Below are 21,414 nucleotides of genomic sequence, written 5' to 3'. Positions count from 1 at the left end.
TTCTTTTTATATCTAACAAACGGAAGGTGGTCCTGGTTATATAAATTCAAAGCATTATTAGTTCTTACATTTCAGGAGGATAAGGGAAAAATTCGTTTTCGTTCAGTATGTATTGTGGGGGGGGGGGGGGTGGAATTTTTGCAAGATCAATACAAACACAGTTGGATTCCATACTTGCGGTTATATAGTCGCAACTCTTGCCCCAGCAAATTGTATTGTAGTAGAAAACCTTTAGGACTTGCATTAAATATTTATGTAGCTGCAGAGAGAGAACAATAATCCTGGATGGAAAGCCACTCTCACTAACACCTCTCAGCTATTCCAGTGCTTTCCCTACAAGCCCATGGTGATTACACATCGCATGTGGTTAGATATTTAAACAAGGAAATGGAGTAGGTAATTCTGGGCCATTTCCGCCCGAAATCTCCCTGTTCTAATATTATAGGGCTTAATATAGCCGCCCAGGTTATCTATCAGGGTGTATGGGTCCCTTTATTCTCTGTGATACATTACATCCATTGTGAGAGACCCCCTCTTTATAATTACAGCTACCTTGTATATTTTCCATACACACACACATATATATACATTGTAATCACATAATTAAATAATCACATTATTTAAGAATATATATATATATACGCACATAAATGCGCACAAACCTATACATAACACTCAACGTTAAATGAAAAAATAAAAGACAGTCTATTATAAGACTTCGTTTTGCATGAGTTTTTGGTTCTCATCCCTATTGTTATTGCCGTAAACAGGTGCTCTGTTGCCGAAAATGTATTTGGATTTTAAACCGAAGCACATTTTAACAAAAACGGTGTTATGCATTATGTCTATGAAGATTTTCATTCATCCAGGTCATGATATATCTAGTATAAATAAATCTAAAACAACTGGACTTGTTAAGTAATCATTGAAATTATTAGCTAACAAGTCCAGTTGCTTTAGATTTATTTATACTAGGTGTAATGCATTGTTTACACCGTTGGAAGGTGTCCCAGATTGATTTAATTCTCTTATGTATGCACCGAAATACACAAACTATATACATATATATATATATGGAAATATTGCTTGTTAATGTTAATATTTGCAAATATAAATCTAACCAAAGAGCACATAATCAGACAGTAGTAGTGGCTTGCAGGATCCCTGATGCTCACAAGCTCTAGGGATCACATGTGGAATCCATTTGACTCCTGCCAGGCAGAAGAAGCCGGATCCTGCTGCTCTCTCATACCGGACCTATTCCCCTCTCTCTCCAGGCTTCTTGTCACTCACTATTATATATTGGGGTTTGGATCTTGTTCTCAGTAAGGCAGGGCCTCTCTCATTGTGCTGATGAAGTGCTATACACTGCTTGTTGTAAATCAGAAGAAGAAAATCCACTAGAACTGTAATTTCTAATAGTTCCAAGCTTGGGGGCTGCTAAAACTGGGGGTTACATCAGTGTGACAATTCTGCATAATCCCAGGTAAGAGATGATTGGGGGAACCCCCACCTATTCTCTCTGCCTTCTGGGGGTCTATTTGATGTACTGTGTGAGAACTTAGTGATTTGTATAGTTGTATATGGTCTGTTTTAGTGTGTATGTGTGTGTGTGTGTGTGGGGGGGGGGTGTTGGACTGTACTGATGCTTCTGGGCGTTCTGGTGATGTGGTTATTGTGTGGTTCTGGTATTGTAGAACATTAAACACAAAGATTAATACGTTGAATGTATATGCATTATTGTAGACTTGCATTGTGCTGTGTGATAGGTGGGAGCCTTGTGTTGAATATATATGGATTATTGTAGACTTGCACTGTGCTGTGTGATAGGTGGGAGCCTTGTGTTGAATATATATGGATTATTGTAGACTTGCACTGTGCTGTGTGATAGGTGGGAGCCTTGTGTTGAATATATATGGATTATTGTAGACTTGTATTGTGCTGTGTGATAGGTGGGAGCATTGCGTTGAATATATATGGATTATTGTAGCCTTGCATTGTGCTGTGTGATAGGTGGGAGCCTTGTGTCTTGTTTCATAATGTTGTGGGTGTGGTGTTTGGTACCGAGTGTAGTTGTGTGTTTTATTGTGGTTAATTCGGGCACATTGTCCATGTGTGTGTGTAAGCTGTGTAGTGTATGGTTATGGTGTATATGTTTCTTGTGAGTGATGTGTTTGAAAAGATGTGTGTACCTGGGAGTTGTTAAAGTTGTGTGTTTTATTGGGGTTAATTCGTGCACATTGTGCATGTGTGTGTGTAAGCTGTGTAGTGTATGGTTATGGTGTATATGTTTCTTGTGAGTGTTTGAAAAGATGTGTGTACCTGGGAGTTGTTAGAGGTGTGTGTTGTTGAGTGGGTACAGTTTTGTAACCGATGTAGCAAGTACTAAAGGAGCTATATGTCATTTGTGTATAGGCGTGTGCCCTGGGTGTGTGGTGTTGGCATATGGGTGTGTGTGTGTGTGTATTGGGTGTGAGCTTTGCAGTCTGAGTGTTTAGATGGCTATTTTGCTGAAGTTGTAGTTTATAGGTTTTACAGACTGTATTTGCGGCGTTGGGGTAAAGGGGTGAGCAGTGTTGCAGTGAATGGGGGTCTGAGCTTTGTGTGACTGCATTTCATAGGGAGGTTTGTGTGATTGTTCTAGTAGTGAATGTGTGAGATGAGCAGAGGGCAGAGTGTGTGTGTTTCTATTGTGTATGTGCTGTGTCCCAGGCTGATGTGTGTGTACCTGGCCCATCTGTGCCATTACCTGTGTACAGATCTATTTGTGCTCCTGCCCCAGAGCAGCCATGTGCTTTTGTGCATCTCCCAGACCCCCCTACTGTTTCCAATTACAATTTCCGTTAAGATTATCACCTCTTTTTGGCACAGACAAACAAACGGATTTTGGATGAGCAAAGCGTAAAGTGCGAAGAGGAGGAGATTGTGGTTTAAATCAGATATTCCCACTCATGAAACACTTGCTGAACTTTCAGCAGCTGATACCAGGGCCCTGTTGGTCTAATAAGCCTTCCTAGCACCCACTCTATATAGGGTTTAATGCAATCATTTGATTCTACCTTACATGTAGTATATACTATATATTCGTTATTATTTGTATACACACAAGTAACACACGGATTTGCAGTATTTCTAGTCTTTTATTTCATACTTTTTCGAAAATCCAATTGAATGACTCAACGAATTGTGAAACAACTCCCATATCCAAAGTGTATTTCTCTGCTTTCCTGAGGCAAACCGCAATCTAGATTGAAATGGAGCAGGGACATGGAACCAGGGGATCATATTTCTTTTCTCCCCGCTTATTTTTTAGCTCAAAATTGGTTTCCATTAAATTTCCTCTCTCTCGGAATTATTTTTACTCGCCTCCAGCTAAGAGGAATATTTTTTTACCAAGCGGTTCATCTGCTAAAGAATGATATCTGAGAGAAACCACAAGGTCCTTTGTGACCTTCATGTAATTGATTTTATCATAAATCATCAATTTGATGAAGAAACAAAGTTTTCATTGAAGTAAATTGATATTAATGGAGGAGGTTTGGGGGAAATTTAAACTACCTTCAGTGCTGCTTGCTATATGGCAATTCCTGGCAGACAAGGCTTCTTCTGTTAAAAACAAACCCCAGAGTCAATGCTAAAGGCATTCTTGTTTTTAACTTCGCTTTAGAAATCGTTTTCATTCCCCGTATTATAAATATATTTATTTTCACTCAAATAATTATTAATAAAGCAACAAAATAAATAGCGACCGCGTTGTTTCTAGAACGAACGTAGCGCAACGAATCACTCACATCTAAATAAAAGAATAAAAGACGAATTTCCCGTCAATACTTGTGGCTTCCAATCGACTCAAGTGCCAGAGACGTGACCTCGATTTTCCGAGAGGCAACAAAGAGCCCCCGTTACAATAAGGGCATTGATAGGCTGTTAAATATTAACTGAACTCATTTCTGCACTTAACATTAACCATTAACCAGTTGGGCAGAAAAGAACTCTCCTTCTAACAGGATTCTAGATAACATAAATATCCCGCTAATATCTGGTAGTAGAAATGATCACATTTGGTGCCTGGGAATGGCTTTGTGCATATAAAAGCAAATATAATTCTACTAGTAATTTCACAGCATTGGGAGGAAAATATTTCTGTTGGTCGTTGCATTCCTGGGAATCTACAGAGGAAATGCCTTGTAGGGAAGCAGCAGCCTTTTTCTTTCTGCAGTTTTTGTCGCAGTTACCCTGTCATTGCCTCCCCACCCAGACACCGGGAAGCGATTCGAGTTCCTTCGTGGAAGTGGATCAGATGAAGGCTTTTTCTTGGCTAGTATAAAGCGTGGGTGGAAGCCAGCCCACCTCCTCCCAAGACCCTTAAGGAAAGTGCAGAGTCAGGTTATCGCATTGAGGGGAAAGCAGAAAAACGCACCCAATGCAGCGCTTTTTTTTGTGTGCAAGAAGCTGGAATTTTATCTCTTCTCCCCTGTCCTCCTTACATTCTCCTTACATTCTTTCACTGCGTTCAGATCACCGGAGATTTTTCTTTTCCCCCTTCTTTGAGACGTTTCTTCCCAAGATGAAAGTAATCTGCCAGAATCGCAGCCAAAAGAAACAACTTTTCAGAGAAGACGCCAGACTTGGAGCATTTGGGAAGAAAGAAAGAAAATCTGTGTAGCCCCCATCTGCGTTATTGCAAAGTCAGAGGCCAACTCTGGGCTGCGATTTATCTGCTCAACCGGCCCCCACCCCCAGTAATAAGTCTTAGGGGCACTTTGGCGAGAAGGTGACCCCACACAGAGGCCTGGGAGATGCCACCAGGAGGGTGAAGTTATACCAGGAATCAATACATTCTCTATTCTGATTAAGTTTCAAATTGACATAGATTTGGCTGCTCCCACATGAAGCAAAATCAAAAGTCGTTTGTGCTTGGATTCAGCACAGCAATGGAAATACAGGACGGGTATATATATATTTATAATCTTCTTTTATTTGATGGTTTCGTATTAATGAGTCCTGGCTCACCAGTACCCGCAGCAAATGGTGGATATTTAATTGAAAGTCACTCACACAGCAAGGCAACCTTTCCATAATCTCCCAGTGATTCAGTAGCCACCTCATTTTTCATATCTAATAACCGGTATATTTAATCTAGCGAGGAAATTAATTATTAACTGGCCATGGAGTGTGTTAGGTGGCCCTGTGCCAGGGCTACGTGTTATAGAGAATATATGGCCACTGGTCTTTTACTGGGGGAGGTCACAGGAATTAGTGATAGTTTCACAGAGGGAAATATTATATGTTGCATTTATTCAAACATTGAAATCTGTTTGTATAAAATATCACCTGTATTTGCTTTAATATGCGACTAGTCATCTGCCTCTCATGTTGTAGTGCTGCTGGTAATCAGTATCCTGGCCCTGCTGGTTGTTGGAAAGTTAAGTAAAAAATGATTGCATTTAAAAAAGAAACAATATATAATATCGTGAAGGTTTTTATCATTGAAATGATTAAGATAAACTGTAAACGTGTTAAGAATGAAACGACTTCCCCTTGATATGGAGATAAAAATACATTACGCTTCGTCTTTATGAGAAAAGCAAAATATTGTCACTAACGAAAAGCGATCCGTTTAATTGTTGGGAAACGATTTTTTTTATTATCCGAGAAAATTGTTAACTATATTAAAATATATATAATAATATATATAACTATATCTATATTTATTTTTTATCTGCAAACTATATGTATATATATTAACTAAACTAATGTGTATTCGTTAGCTTTGGTGCAACAATATTTTTCAAGGTATCTTGAGGAAAAGGCCGTTTCTTTAATATATATTTTTGCATTAACTGCATTAAGATTGAATGGGGCAGCATTTTTAGAGTCTGTGTATTTATATATAAATGTATGTATAAATGTTTTCTTTGTACTGGATCAGGGAATGCTTTATTTTCTGGGTTATAGTCTAATTGTGCCCATAAGTGGCTGTCAGACTGGGGTATTCCTGGGGGCTGGCAGAGGTCAAAATATTAATATATAAATATGTCACCTTGATTTTCAGACACCCCCCTAATTTCCCTCTTGCTGTTATATCATATTTATTGGAGAAGACAATTAGACTGGTAAGTACCATGTTTATATTTAGTTATTTTTTTCAAAATATTTAATGTATAAAAAAACCAAGTAAACCTGCTTGAATTTACAGGGGATAAGGTTATAAGCACTGCTGGTGTCTGCTAAGTCCATGTGGGTAAATAAGCTTAAGGAAACACTAGGAAGTCACCTGAGCAGTGGCACATTATTCAGTGTAGAGAAAGATGCATTATTTGTTAGGGAAATAGTAAGGATCCCAGGCTGGGAGTTAATACTGCTGATTATTACATTGTATTGTGCATTATCATTCACTCAGTTAACAGACTGTTCCTGTGTGGAATACATTAGCTATTGGTGCTCACAGTATGGCTGTAGCCTGTATATATGGGCACACAGCAAAGGAAAACTGTGCCTGGGTGCTTACAAAATAACATGTATACTTGGCCAAGAACAACAAGCAGTATATATATATATATAGTTTGATTAATCTGATAAACAATCTGCATGGTAAAGAATTAGTTTTACTCACATATCTATTGTTCTTAAAGGGGCAGTAGTACCTCTTTGTTCAACATGAGCTCCATCACTATTGTTTTATTCAAAATAATAGAGTTTTTTTTTGTTATTTCTTGAGCTAAAGGCAAATAGAAGTTGAAGCTACTCCATATTTGGTTCTTGCAACTAGTGAACAGATAAGGAGGAATCTATTATGCAGGGTGATAATCTAATTGCCTACACCAGGACAAGCATTGGAGTAGGTTCACTAGATTTTTTAAGCTCAAGAAGTTACAAAAACATGATTAAACAATAGGCAAAAAGTATGTTCAGCAAAACTTTTAGTCATTGAACTCTTGTTGAACAAGGGGGTATATTGCCCTTTTTTCTCACCCAAAAAGCCCTAGAATAAGTCCTCCCTTGCTATCTTACAGCATATATATATATATATATATTATAGTATTTCTGCACTTGTCTGAACTTCCCAGCCTATACAGCATAAATGATTTAGATAAGGACCCATAATCCTAATTATCTGCTATAGGGACAGCTAAAAAAACTGGTACTAGAAAGAGTCAGAATGAAATATATTTCTCATATGCAACAGGTAAATATGTATTTAAACAGAAATATCAATAGTAAAAAAAATATAAAAACTAAGCATACATATTGTCAGCTGTACATATATTTTTTGGATAATAGTGCCCATTAAGCCTGGGTTAAGCCTGGTATTGAAATAATAAGTGCAAAGAATCGGGTACTTAGAATATGTTTTACAAGGTACAAGCTGCACCTATAGAGCTATGTGTTTACACCTTAAAGGTGTCCTGCTAGGCAAACATATGGGGAAACCACCAGTAAAGGCACCACTGGGCCTTTAAATACTTCTGGGCGGCTTGGCAGCTGCTGGCTCTCTCTAGCCTGAAGGTATGAAAGAAATGAAAGAAATGCAATGTTTAGTAAGAGATAGGTGAGAGGACTGCAAAGCAGTATTGTATTCAATGGATCTAGGTACAGAAGCCTTATGCCTTACTGAGGGGTAAGTAGGAAGAGGCCCCCTTGATTTGTCCAATTGAGGGACCAAACCCCTTGTGCCTTAGTGTATAATGTATATAATATAAACCCACATTTATTTAAGTTGAAAAGGTTCCATGTCCATCAAATCTATGAGGGTGGAGGATATGTGAGTCTTTTTCTATGTGCATACTATTCAATAATACACAATAATCATATGCTATTATTATTAGCACATATTTGCACATAGTTGTACATAAATGGGTGCACACATTGAATTTACAGATCACAAACTGATCATCGATAAAGCAGGTATTGCCTAAAAGATATATTATAATAAAGAGTGAAATGATATAACACTGGCTCATTATGGGAGCACACAATTAGTTTATGGGGGTAACAGAATTAAATGTACAAAAGTACAACACTATATGGACACTGAGTGGCAGGACGCACAGAACAAATGGCATAAAATCTAATGCATTTATGTACTAAGAGGTGCAGAGTTTTGGAAGCGTTATAGTCATCTCTAACAACCAATCCGCCTGTAGCATTTACTGATCAGTTGTTCAAAAGTAAACATTACAGCTTATTGGTTGCTATGGGTTACTGCACCAGGGCAAGCTTTGTGCCTCTTATTACATTCCTGCACTACTCTGACCTGCTCTGTGTATATAACAGTACCTGTGTATAAGTCAGTAGGCCAGTCCCAATGGGCAGTACCCCGGCCTGCCACAGGCAGGGGCATCAGCACAGGAATATTCCAATAAATACAATGCACTTGCACCATTTCTGGAAAAATGTATTTAGGAAATCTGCTTTCAGCTAAAAACTGAAAAATCTGTTTAAATAGAGACAGAAAAAGAGTGGGGGCAGCAGTAAGAAATAATATACATACAGCTGGGACATAGTACACAGTGATGAATTATTAACCCATGCACCATAGGGACATTTTTCAGCTTATCTCCCGTTTGCCCCATAAGCAGACCTGAGGAAAGTAGCTCCATATGACTGTGGTATTTACAAATAAATGTATAGCAATGTTATAAAATATATTTTCCATTGTTTCCTTGTTCAATGCTCAGGATAACAAAGGCCCAGGTGCCATAGTATAAAGCACGTTTCTATATAAATGACATTTGCAGTTGTTTGCTGGTGGGATAGCAGTGATATTCCCAATATTCATATTAATATTGACATGCCTGACAAATAAAAACAGAGCAGAAGTAACACTATGGTGCCAATGTGAGTGAGGGCTATGGCAGGGATACACAGCAGCATTATGGGACTGTATATAAAGCCATTACAGTGTGAATCCCTCAGAATGACACTAGGGGAGGCTTTACACAAGGCTTCCTCTTCTCACACTTATCACAGGCAGCCTGGGGAACCACAGAGAATCCCCTATGCCCTTATACCCCTGGCACAGGGGGCTTTGCCAGATCTGTTATAAAAGTAACCCAGGGCATTATAAAGAATGTGGGCGGGGCCACTGGCTAACTTGCCCCCAAGTCTATAGCCCCTCAGGTTTGGGGGATTCCACAGGTCTGTGCGTGTTTGTTCCCACCCTAAATGCCACTCTAGCAGCAAACCGGCCATTTACCCTTCTGCTCCCAGAGATTAGCGGGGAAAGGGTTAAAGTGCGCTCAGCGCTGATTTCCTTTCTACTCCGAGAGTTGCTATAAATCTTCCATTCTACTATCTGACAGCACTGCCGGGAAATCAGAGGGTCGATTTAACTGGCCCCAGCCTGGGTTACAGCGTCCCTAATGCATCTGATTGGGTGTCACATCCACTGCTCTTCTTTAGTGTGGGGGGTGTTAGAGTTCCATATCTGGGGCTGGTGGGGGTGTTAGAGTTCCATATCTGGGGCTGGGGGTGTTAGAGTTCCATATCTGGGGCTGGGGGGGTTAAAGTTCCATATCTGGGGCTGAGGGGGGGGGGTTAAAGTTCCATATCTGGAGGTGGGTGGGGGGGGGGGGTTAAACTTCCATATCTGGGGCTGGGGGGGGTTAAACTTCCAAATCTGGGGGTGGGGGTGTTAAACTTCCATATCTGGGGCTGGGGGGGTTAAACTTCCAAATCTGGGGGTGGGGGTGTTAAACTTCCATATCTGGGGCTGGGGGGGGTTAAACTTCCATATCTGGGGCTGGGGGGGTTAAACTTCCATATCTGGGGCTGGGGGGGTTAAAGTTCCATATCTTGGGGGGGGGGGTGTTTAAGTTCCATATCTGGGGGTGGGGGGTGTTTAAGTTCCATATCTGGGGGTGGGGGTGTTTAAGTTCCATATCTGGGGCTGGGGGGGTGTTTATGTTCCATATCTGGGGCTGGGGGGTGTTTATGTTCCATATCTGGGGCTGGGGGGTGTTTATGTTCCATATCTGGGGCTGGGGGTGTTTATGTTCCATATCTGGGGCTGGGGGGGTGTTTATGTTCCATATCTGGGGCTGGGGGTGTTTAAGTTCCATTTCTGGGGCTGGGGGGGTTAAAGTTCCATATCTGGGGCTGGGGGTGTTTATGTTCAATATCTGGGGCTGGGGGGGTTAAAGTTCCATATCTGGGGGTGTTTAGGTACCATATCTGGGGTGGGGGTGTTTAAGTACCATATCTGGGGCTGGGGTGTTTAGGTACCATATCTGGGGTGGGGGTGTTTAAGTTCCATATCTGGGGGTGGGGGTGTTTAAGTACCATATCTGGGGGTGGGGGTGTTTAAGTACCATATCTGGGGCTGGGGGGTTAAAGTTCCATATCTGGGGGTGAGATTTCTTTGATGTATTTCATTGGCTGTGTGTGTCCCCTCCTTGCCCATCCCACGCGTTTTACAAAAATTGCCAAACTTCTGGGCAGTCTGTATTTAGGTAACTAGTATGGGGGGGGTTATTCCAGTTAGAATATTATACTTGAATACAATTAAAAAAACAAAATATCTCATTCTTAGAAAACATGAAAGTTAACGCTTTAGGTCCCAGATGAGGGAAGTTAACGCTTTAGGTCCCAGATGAGGGAACTTAACGCTTTAGGTCCCAGGTGAGGGAAGTTAACGCTTTAGGTCCCTGGTTGCAACCCCGATTGCGCAATGCACTGTCCGAGAGCGAGTGGATTGCGCTTTAACCCTTTGCGCGCAACTCTTTCTTTTCCGGGCACCCATCTCTCCCCGGTGGGCAAGGGGTTAAGGAGGTGTTGGAGCCCGGTGCTGGGTTAGACACACACCCAGTGTAGGTGAGTTGAGTGGCGCTATTAGTATAGATTGGCACCTAATTGAGCAGCAGGGAGAGAATGCGCCGCTACATACATACACTAGGCCTCTGTCCACGTCTGTAATTAGCATAATCCCTCAGTGGTGACGCAGTGTTCGGAGCAATAACAGCCCGGAGTTGGGGAGCACAAACCGACGGGGCGATTTTGGGGGGAAAATGAGAGGAAAGTGAAGGCAACGCGGCTGGGGGAATGCGCTGAGCTGTTTGCGCGGAGAGCAGGCTGGGGCCATTGTTAGCAGCGATAGGGCGGTGTGTCGGGCAGCTCGGAGCTCCGCGGTGCCACTGGGATTAGTGCGGATCGGCTCCGCGGTGCCACTGGGATCAGTACTGGAAGCTCTCTCCCTGCTCTGTACCGGGCTGCAGCCGCAGGGGCTGCCGACTGCCTGGAGGGCTGCTGGGCTGCTAAGGTAAGCGGGACCCACAGTGTGAGTGAATGGCGGAGTGTGTGCCAGTGATTTATGAGCCTGTGACTGGAATGCTCGGTTCAAGGAGAGTTCACAGCAGCCCAAACCCGCACCCAGCACCCACACTCTCACCCCCTTTCCTTTTGTCGCTCATTAAACCTCTATTTGCTACAATCTGCCTGTGTGACATTTACAGCAAAACAGCACATTTCCCTGCATTTTCACCCCTTTCCCCGCAGCCACATTGGGCATTGTACCCAGGCAAACCCTGTGCGCTTTTATTCCTCTCCCTTTTATTACTATCGTCATTTTTATTCCTCATATCGATCGTCGCCATCGGTCATATTTCATGGCTTTCGTTATTACTTCGAGCAGGGAGTCTATCCGCGACAATGGCGCTGCTTCATCTTTTACTTTCGCTTCCACTGCCAGCAGCTATTTTATCTAGATATATCGCCAAATTAATATACTACTTATCTACTGGATTTTTTTTAATCGTTTTATTTCGAAAAGATACCAAAAAAAATACATTTTTATTTTGTGGTTAGAAGCTAATCTTATTGTTATGTTAAAAAAAAAAAAAAATCTGTTCTCCATAAGGAAAGGCAGTTGATGAGGGCTGGCTCAAGCTAATTGGAACACCAAATCATTTAATATTTATTATTCAGGTAGAGATTTTTTTTTTTTTTTTAACAATTCCTTAGAGTAAATAATTAGGATTCCGACAAAGATAAATGAGGGGTATTTGTGACGTGTTGAGAGATGATGTAGGAAAGATGCACACAACGAGCTGCCCCTTTATTCTCCCTGCCATTCTGCTGAAACTTATTATTATACCTTTGTAACCATTTTATTAGCTTTTAACTAAAATAATAGTTAGGTGGCAGTTAGTAGCTACAAAAGAAAGGCCTTATGAAATATTATTCTATCTGGCAAATATTTCATTTGCGCTAAAACACACATATTTATCAAATGTATGTATGATTTCAGGACCAAGTTTAATGCTCCACTATACATGAACACTCATTCATTTTGGTTTTTCGAAAAATCTACTTTTTTTTTATATCATTAAGAATAATTATCATTTGCCTTCTATTTAATTATTGGATCAATCCAATAAATATTATTTTCCATTTATATGTGAATCTTGCATTTTAGGTGTGCTGCTTCCAACAATTTTATTTTGTAGCAAATTCAAAAGTTGCAGAAAGACTTGGGTAGAAAAACTGAAGAAAGATTTCTTTTTTTTTGTTCGATGTTGGAACACAAAGATAAATTCGTTTGTGATTTCTGTTAGGGAAGAATAAAAGGGATTGTGAAGCGGTTTCGGCGGCCGTTTGACCCCCATACATCATGGGCTTGGCTGTAGGACAGATGCTATTATGCCACATTCTTGGGCCATTGCTGATGGCTCCGGGCAGGGGCAGCAATGCGAGTTTTTCCAGTTTTAGAATATTTTTTTATGCAATGTGATAAATACAAGAAAAAAAATGTAACTGTGTATGAATTAGATTTGCACGTAATGCTATAGGTTTTGCGCCGAGACGCTACCAAAGCGTTTCCCAAACAAGCATCTGAAATATGCAGAATTACATGTTTTTGTTCACAATTAGAATGGCCATAAAAGACAGTTTATAGATAATAAAACGCTAGGCAAGCCCGCAGCAATTGTGAACAAAGGAGATAATTACCAAAGCCTATTTAAGATACAGTATATCATATTTTGGAATGTATATCTGTGCGTTAAACAGGGCTGTCACTGTCTGTCCATCAGTCGTGTGGCTGCTAAACTTCCTCCAGTGCAATTATTATTCTGTGTTGTGTGCAGGCCTGGGTGTTTTTGCCCTGCATTGTTTTGCAGCCCCCCCTGGAATAAACTGGCTGAAATATCGGCTTTGGGAAATGCAGGGATAATAGGGACTTGCAGTTAGATGTAAGGAGAGGGATTGCTCTTGTTTGCGCTTATAGGGAGCAGAATGACTGGGGGGGGGCAGTTATTTTATTTATTGCTGATTGATGTATAGTCACTAAATCATTGTTGTGCCTTTATTGTCCTTTGTGATCCTTTAGGTCGCTTCCCCGAAGATATTCCGTGCCAGGTGACTGTGGGGTGCCAATGTTATTCTGTAAGGGTGGGGACACCCTCCGAGTCGGTGACAGCTGTTTTTGGGGATCCCGGAGATGCAGAAAGCATCCTACTATGACAACCCCACTCTGTTCGGAGGTTACCCCTACCAGGCAGGGAGTCTGGGCTATGAAGGCCCCCAGCAGTCCTTCCCCACTTCTTCCCATATGGACAATGAATTCCAGCGCTCCTCCTGCTCCCTGCAGTCTCTGGGGCACAGCGGCCCTCTGGTCAAAGCTAAGAACCTAAATGGGAGCTGTATGCGCCCCAACCTGTCCTCTGAGCAGTCCCAGCCCCTGTCTCCAACGGCCAACCCCAGTAGCAACACCAACAGCAGCAGCTCCCAGGCTTCCCTCAGCAAGCCCTCTCCAGCCAAAAGCCAGGCCAGCGGCAGCCCAGCCAGCAAGCAGATCTTCCCTTGGATGAAAGAGTCCAGACAGAACTCCAAACAGAAATCCAGCCCCCCCGCCCCAGGTACAAGACTGCATTTGGGTGCCAGAAAGGAGGGGGGGGGGGCTTTCAGTGGGTTGCCAGGCAATGCATCTGCCAGCTCTGAGGTGCAGGGGGTTATTGTATTGTCTTAAGGCCCACAGAGCAGATAGCATGTATTTTATTAGTATTTGTATCTTTGTGCTATTGTACACTCTCCTGCTGTTTAAGAACTACAACTCCCATCATCTAAGCAGGCAGCTGGCGGGTCGTCAGGGGATGCTGGGATTTGTAGCCGAACAGCAGCTGGAGGGCCACAAATTGGCTGACTACATGCAGATCGTTTATTAATGCACTGTAAATGTCTGTTTAGCTTGTCCTGCAGCATAATAGTAACAGTAAACTAATCAGGGAGCCTGCAACTAATTATCCCCACTCGCTTGTATGTAAATGTTAATGGGAGCAGAATAAATGTATAGTCCAGTCGCTGTAGGCCCTGCACAGAGCTATGTTGTTATCTGCACACACACAAAAATAATTCGATCATAAAGCAGAGGTCATAAAGCAACTGTCTGCATCGCTTGATCAAATCTCCATAACGCAGGGCAGCGCCGGGGAGCAGAGCGCTTAATAAATGCCAGGCGTACGAAGCGCAGGCCCGGCCGTGTGAGGGGATTTATTAAGAAAACGATGCTTTCAATTTCTGAGTGTAGTAATTATGTTTTATTTCATTTGAAGCGGCAGAAAGCTGCGGCGGTGACAGGAGCCCCCCGGGTTCGTCTGCGTCCAAGAGAGCGCGTACGGCCTACACCAGCGCCCAACTGGTCGAACTGGAGAAGGAGTTTCACTTCAACCGCTACCTGTGCCGGCCCCGCCGGGTGGAAATGGCCAATCTGCTCAACCTGAGCGAGAGGCAAATCAAGATCTGGTTCCAGAACCGGAGGATGAAGTATAAGAAAGATCAAAAGGTAAAAGGCATGTCTTCTTCATCAGGAGGAGCTTCACCGATTAGCACACCGCCCCTGAGCATGCAGTCGTCTGCAGGGTTCCTGGGATCCATGCACTCTATGACTGCGAATTATGAGGCGCCCTCCCCGCCCCCGTTTAATAAGTCCCACCAGAATGCCTACTATCAGAACCCTGGCAAAGGTTGCCCCTCTCAGCAGAAGTATGGGAACACTGCTGCAGAGTACGACCACCATGGCTTACAAGGGAATGGGGGCGCCTATGTGTCCCCCAATATGCAAGGAAGTCCGGTGTACGTAGGGGGTAACTATGTGGATTCTGTGCCAGCACAAGGCCCGCCTCTTTATGGTCTCAACCACCTTGCACACCAGCCCACCAATATGGACTACAATGGGGCTCCTCCCATGCCAGCCAGCCAGCACCATGCACCTTGTGACCCCCACCCAACCTACACAGAGCTCTCAGCCCACCACCAGGGCAGGATCCAGGAAGCCCCCAAATTGACCCATTTGTGATTAAGAAGTAATACCCATTTCTGACTACAGAGGGCGCTCAGCCCGACCATCACCTCGGGGGAACAATAAAACATTTCCACTTGATCTATTTTTCTTAAACATTTTTTTAAACCTATAGAGATGTTACAGAATCTTTTTTTTTTTTTTTGTTGCACTGTAGTATCGAAACATGATTCAGTCAACACAGGGGGAAAGACCTGTTATTATAGGGCGTAATATAGCTGCAATTATGGACCTTTTTATGATCTCAAAAATATCACCAGAGTTGAGAGTCCATGTCAGTGTATACTGTGTAATTATAGATAATGTGTCAGACTAAAAACGCCCACTGGGGTCACCTGATGGGTTTCTAGCTTGATCCAGGGGCCAGCCTTTGTTTTTTTTTTTTTAATCGTGGTTCCAATATCTTTAGTTTGTAGAAGCAAGAAAAATACAGGTAATAACGATTTTATTTCATTTGCGATCTGGTGTAACTGGCTTTCCCATGAGTTTTTATTTTTTTAGTCGTAGCATCCTAGGCCTTAAGATCAAAGAACGAAGGAAGATGTAACTACCTAGATAAATGCCACTGTGCGACTTTGCTGTGAGATCAGGTATAGGATTCCTAAAAAAAAAAGTACAATTCTCACAGCCCTTAACAGGATGGACTTGAATTAAAAAAAAACGAAAAAAAACGAAGGAAAAAAAAAAAATCTCGTCTTAACGTGAATACAGGGTATAAATGAAGGAGATGGGTGCTGAGAAAGCACAGGGGATAGAGTGTTTGCTTAACTCTTTGTCTGCCCATCTCCCTTGCACTTACAGTTTACATGCAGAGCCCAAGTCCCTCCATTCTGGAGACTGCCAGGCTTGTGTGATCTTGTACACACAAATATTTATTATTGCTGCTTTTGAAAGCCGGTGAAAATATTTTCTTTTTTTTTTTTTCTTTTGTATTATTTATCCAGCATAATAACCTATTTATAAAAAAAAAAAATAAGACGAAATTGTACTTTTTTGGTATTTACTTGTTATAAGAAAAAAAAACTTGTGTTTTCCATGTCATTGTAAAAAAAAAAAATGCCTATTTAATTCTAGTATTTTAGAGAGATGTTTAGTTTTGTTTCCTTGTACTTCGGATAATGTAATCCTGAGGCATGACAAGCCGCCCAACTGTTTAGCCTCCATATGAATAGATAGGCTGCACAAAACCCTCTGGAAGTTCTTCTTTGTAGGTCAATTTTCATTTGAAAAAAAACTGTATGTTGGAAAAAAACACAACTCTGTAATAAAATTTCTGTTATAAAAAGTGTTTGGTGTAGTTAGTGACAAGCCCAGGAGGTAGGAGCTTTGTGGAATCACTCCACACTAACATGTTTTATGCTGTTTAGATTGAGGAATGTCAATATTTGCTCCTGTTTAATTCCATAGATTCATTGTAGACATGTCTCTTTGTTGCAAGGAGAAGCAGAGAAAACATACAGGGACATACACATTCTCCTGGTCTCTGTGTAGTTGGGTACTGTTTCTTCTGCAGGCATTGCAGGCTAATAAAGGAAGGTGTGTGGATTACAGAGTGAGAGATAGAGAGAATTAGAGCTGCCTTCAGTGGGGATCCAACCATTTGCTACTACCCTGGACCCTGCATATACTAAGGCTGAAGCTGAAGGCAGGCTGTGGGAAAGTTCAGTTGTCCACTTTGAATGTTTCTCCTATGCTGGCAATGGGGATAGTTGTCTCTGGGAAGTGACTAACAGTGTGGAGAGATGGTGCCTATAGTAGTAGTGGAGATAAGAGCCTCTGGGAAGGGACTGGGGCTGTGGGATAGCAAGTATAGTAGGGAGAGATGGTGCCTATAGTAGCAGTGGGGGGATAATAGCCTCTGGGAAGGGACTGGGGCTGTGGGATAGCAGGTATAGTAGGGAGAGATGGTGCCTATAGTAGCAGTGGGGGGATAATAGCCTCTGGGAAGGGACTGTGGCTGTGGGATAGCAGGTATAGTAGGGAGAGATGGTGCCTATAGTAGCAGTGGGATAATAGCCTCTGGGAAGGGACTGTGGCTGTGGGATAGCAGGTATAGTAGGGAGAGATGGTGCCTATAGTAGCAGTGGGATAATAGCCTCTGGGAAGGGACTGGGGCTGTGGGATAGCAGGTATAGTAGGGAGAGATGGTGCCTATAGTAGCAGTGGGGGGATAATAGCCTCTGGGAAGGGACTGTGGCTGTGGGATAGCAGGTATAGTAGGGAGAGATGGTGCCTATAGTAGCAGTGGAGGGATAATAGCCTCTGGGAAGGGACTGGGGCTGTGGGATAGCAGGTATAGTAGGGAGAGATGGTGCCTATAGTAGCAGGGGGGGGGGATAATAGCCTCTGGGAAGGGACTGTGGCTGTGGGATAGCAGGTATAGTAGGGAGAGATGGTGCCTATAGTAGCAGTGGAGGGATAATAGCCTCTGGGAAGGGACTGGGGCTGTGGGATAGCAGGTATAGTAGGGAGAGATGGTGCCTATAGTAGCAGTGGAGGGATAATAGCCTCTGGGAAGGGACTGGGGCTGTGGGATAGCAGGTATAGTAGGGAGAGATGGTGCCTATAGTAGTAGTGGAGATAATAGCCTCTGGGAAGGTACTGTGGCTGTGGGATAGCAGGTATAGTAGGGAGAGATGGTGACTATAGTAGCAGTGGGGATAATAGCCTCTGGGAAGGGACTGGGGCTGTGGGATAGCAGGTATAGTAGGGAGAGATGGTGCCTATAGTAGCAGTGGGGGGATAATAGCTTCTGGGAAGGGACTGGGGCTGTGGGATTAGCAGGTATAGTAGGGAGAGATGGTGCCTATAGTAGCAGTGGGGGGATAATAGCCTCTGGGAAGGGACTGGGGCTGTGGGATAGCAGGTATAGTAGGGAGAGATGGTGCCTATAGTAGCAGTGGGGGGATAATAGCCTCTGGGAAGGGACTGGGGCTGTGGGATAGCAGGTATAGTAGGGAGAGATGGTGCCTATAGTAGCAGTGGGGGGATAATAGCCTCTGGGAAGGGACTGGGGCTGTGGGATAGCAGGTATAGTAGGGAGAGATGGTGTCTATAGTAGCAGTGGGGGGATAATAGCCTCTGGGAAGGGACTGGGGCTGTGGGATAGCAGGTATAGTAGGGAGAGATGGTGCCTATAGTAGCAGTGGGGGGATAATAGCCTCTGGGAAGGGACTGGGGCTGTGGGATAGCAGGTATAGTAGGGAGAGATGGTGCCTATAGTAGCAGTGGGATAATAGCCTCTGGGAAGGGACTGGGGCTGTGGGATAGCAGGTATAGTAGGGAGAGATGGTGCCTATAGTAGCAGTGGGGGGATAATAGCCTCTGGGAAGGGACTGTGGCTGTGGGATAGCAGGTATAGTAGGGAGAGATGGTGCCTATAGTAGCAGTGGGATAATAGCCTCTGGGAAGGGACTGGGGCTGTGGGATAGCAGGTATAGTAGGGAGAGATGGTGCCTATAGTAGCAGTGGGGGGATAATAGCCTCTGGGAAGGGACTGGGGCTGTGGGATAGCAGGTATAGTAGGGAGAGATGGTGCCTATAGTAGCAGTGGGGGGATAATAGCCTCTGGGAAGGGACTGTGGCTGTGGGATAGCAGGTATAGTAGGTAGAGATGGTGCCTATAGTAGCAGTGGGGGGATAATAGCCTCTGGGAAGGGACTGGGGCTGTGGGATAGCAGGTATAGTAGGGAGAGATGGTGCCTATAGTAACAGTGGAGGGATAATAGCCTCTGGGAAGGGACTGGGGCTGTGGGATAGCAGGTATAGTAGGGAGAGATGGTGCGTATAGTAGCAGTGGGGGGATAATAGCCTCTGGGAAGGGACTGGGGCTGTCGGATAGCAGGTATAGTAGGGAGAGATGGTGCCTATAGTAGCAGTGGGGGGATAATAGCCTCTGGGAAGGGACTGGGGCTGTGGGATAGCAGGTATAGTAGGGAGAGATGGTGCCTATAGTAGCAGTGGGATAATAGCCTCTGGGAAGGGACTGGGGCTGTGGGATAGCAGGTATAGTAGGGAGAGATGGTGCCTATAGTAGCAGTGGGATAATAGCCTCTGGGAAGGGACTGGGGCTGTGGGATAGCAGGTATAGCAGGTATAGCCTCTGGGTAGTGTGAGTACAATAGGGTAGTATGATGACAGTAGCATTTGGTATCAGTTATCCAACCTGTAACTCTTCAGTAAATATGTTTGCCTCCGGCCCAACCACTGCTAAATATAGAGCTGAGAAAAAAGAGAGTAGAAATGAGGATTAAGGATACAGGAAGAGTATAAAATAAATCACTTACACCAAAAATTACAAGAAAAACAAGGCATTAAAGGAAAAGAGACAAACAGATTTATCACTTTATTTCGAATTTGACGATTATAAACGACAGAATGTGTGAATGGAAGGAATAATAGATATTCACACATTAAGCATAATTGTCTGATTAGTACAATTAGTAATTGAGAAAGTAAAACAATCTGGGCCCCGGAATCTGATTAAATAATTTATAGCCCTAGTAAAAGTTTGGAAATAAATCGCATTCGCTTTGCATTTTGCTCTCCTGTCTGGCTCCGTGTGATTCCCAGGCCTGGGACAAGCCGTGTGTGTGTAACATGTATAGACTGTACATGGGGAGGCACACAGGGGGGGTGATTCTATGGAACATACAGAGGTACCTGGCATTCAGCCCCTGCCTGAGCAAAGATGAAGCAAATCTAATCCCCATAATATTTATGGAAAGGGAAAGCATGTGTTTACACGGTATACAATAGCTTCCAGGCGGTACAAAGAGCTGGCAGCCATGTTCCTGGGAGCTACAAATGCAGAGCATTGCGGGGGCAGGGAGAGAAATCTGCCACAAAGGCTTCTATTGCTTTTAGTGATAGGAATGTATTATCCAAATGTATCACCGAAATGTATCAATATAAAGGCACCGCAATTTTATCTGAATAAGGTTCTTGTATTCTCCTGATAACCCACACTTACTACATATCTATCTATCATCTATTTATCTATCTATCTATCTATATCTATCCATATCTATCTATCATCTATTTATCTATCTATCTATCTATATCTATCCATATCTATCTATCATCTATTTATCTATCTATCTATATCTATCCATATCTATCTATCATCTATCTATCTATCTATCTACCTATCTATATCTATCCATATCTATATATCATCTATCTATCTATCTATCTATCTATATCTATCCATATTTATATATCATCTATCTATCTATGTATCTACCTATCTATATCTATCCATATCCATATATCATCTATCTATCTATCTATCTATCTATCTATCTATATCTATCCATATCTATATATCATCTATCTATCTATCTATCTATCTATCTATCTATCTACCTATCTATCTATCTACCTATCTATATCTATCCATATCTATATATCATCTATCTATCTATCTATCATCTATCTATCTATCTATCTATCTATCTATCTATCTATCTATCTATCTATCTATCATCATCTATTTATCTATCTATCTACCTATCTGTATCTATCCTTTTTCTAAACCCCTCTCTCTATTTATTTTTGCCAAGGAATACTATAGGAATACTATAAGGCTGCCCTATTAGAAATAGTCGGTGTGTGCCTTTATACGCCTGTTTACGCCTGTTTAATCCCCGAATGTTAAGCGTTCCTTACCTCGCCAATTTATCTGAACTTGCTCCAAACGATAAATAAGACATTATTTCTCCATGGGCCGTGGGGCAGGATTTCTCTAGCAGTTCTGGCTCCGGAGGGGACAATAACAAAGCCACCAAATGATGTTTCTTGTCTCAGATCTACAATGCAGAAAAGTTAGAGAATATGAAGAGATCCAACAAGGGGGATGTGTGGCACAAAGAGGCGCATCTCTAGGAGGTAAAGTCCATCTATTCCTTGGTTTGTCAGTACTCCAGCCCTACTAGAGCTTTGCACAATAGTCACTGATTTACACCCACCACCCACACACATTTTTTTCTTTAAATGAACACAAAGTTTCCCTGCCGCCATGAAGTGCTCGGGAGAGTCTCTCATTCCCAGTCCACATGCTGCAATGAGACTGAGCTCTTGCTTTTTTTTTTTTCCTCTCTCGTTTTGCTGCTGTAATA

At 42.7% G+C, this 21,414-nt stretch overlaps 1 protein-coding gene across 10 annotated transcripts in view; it reads left to right on the top strand.

Moving 5' to 3' along the window:
* hoxb3 (homeobox B3) overlaps positions 1-16,580 on the top strand; it is a 49,663-nt gene extending 33,083 nt beyond the window's left edge. For 6 of the 10 annotated variants that reach the window (XM_012971749.3, XM_012971747.3, XM_012971746.3 and 3 more), the window contains 3 exons: positions 6,056-6,116; positions 13,328-13,856; positions 14,550-16,580. In XM_012971749.3, coding sequence (XP_012827203.2) covers positions 13,439-13,856; positions 14,550-15,292 — 1,161 coding nt within the window. In that variant the 5' untranslated portion in view covers positions 6,056-6,116; positions 13,328-13,438 and the 3' untranslated portion in view covers positions 15,293-16,580. 10 annotated transcript variants of the gene reach the window in all.
* Positions 16,581-21,414: the final 4,834 nt, after the last annotated feature.

Source organism: Xenopus tropicalis, chromosome 10 (genome assembly GCF_000004195.4).
Source record: "Xenopus tropicalis strain Nigerian chromosome 10, UCB_Xtro_10.0, whole genome shotgun sequence".
Classification (NCBI taxonomy): domain Eukaryota; kingdom Metazoa; phylum Chordata; class Amphibia; order Anura; family Pipidae; genus Xenopus; species Xenopus tropicalis.
Note: the sequence above shows the minus strand (reverse complement) of the source record. Positions and strands in the feature narration are given on the sequence as shown.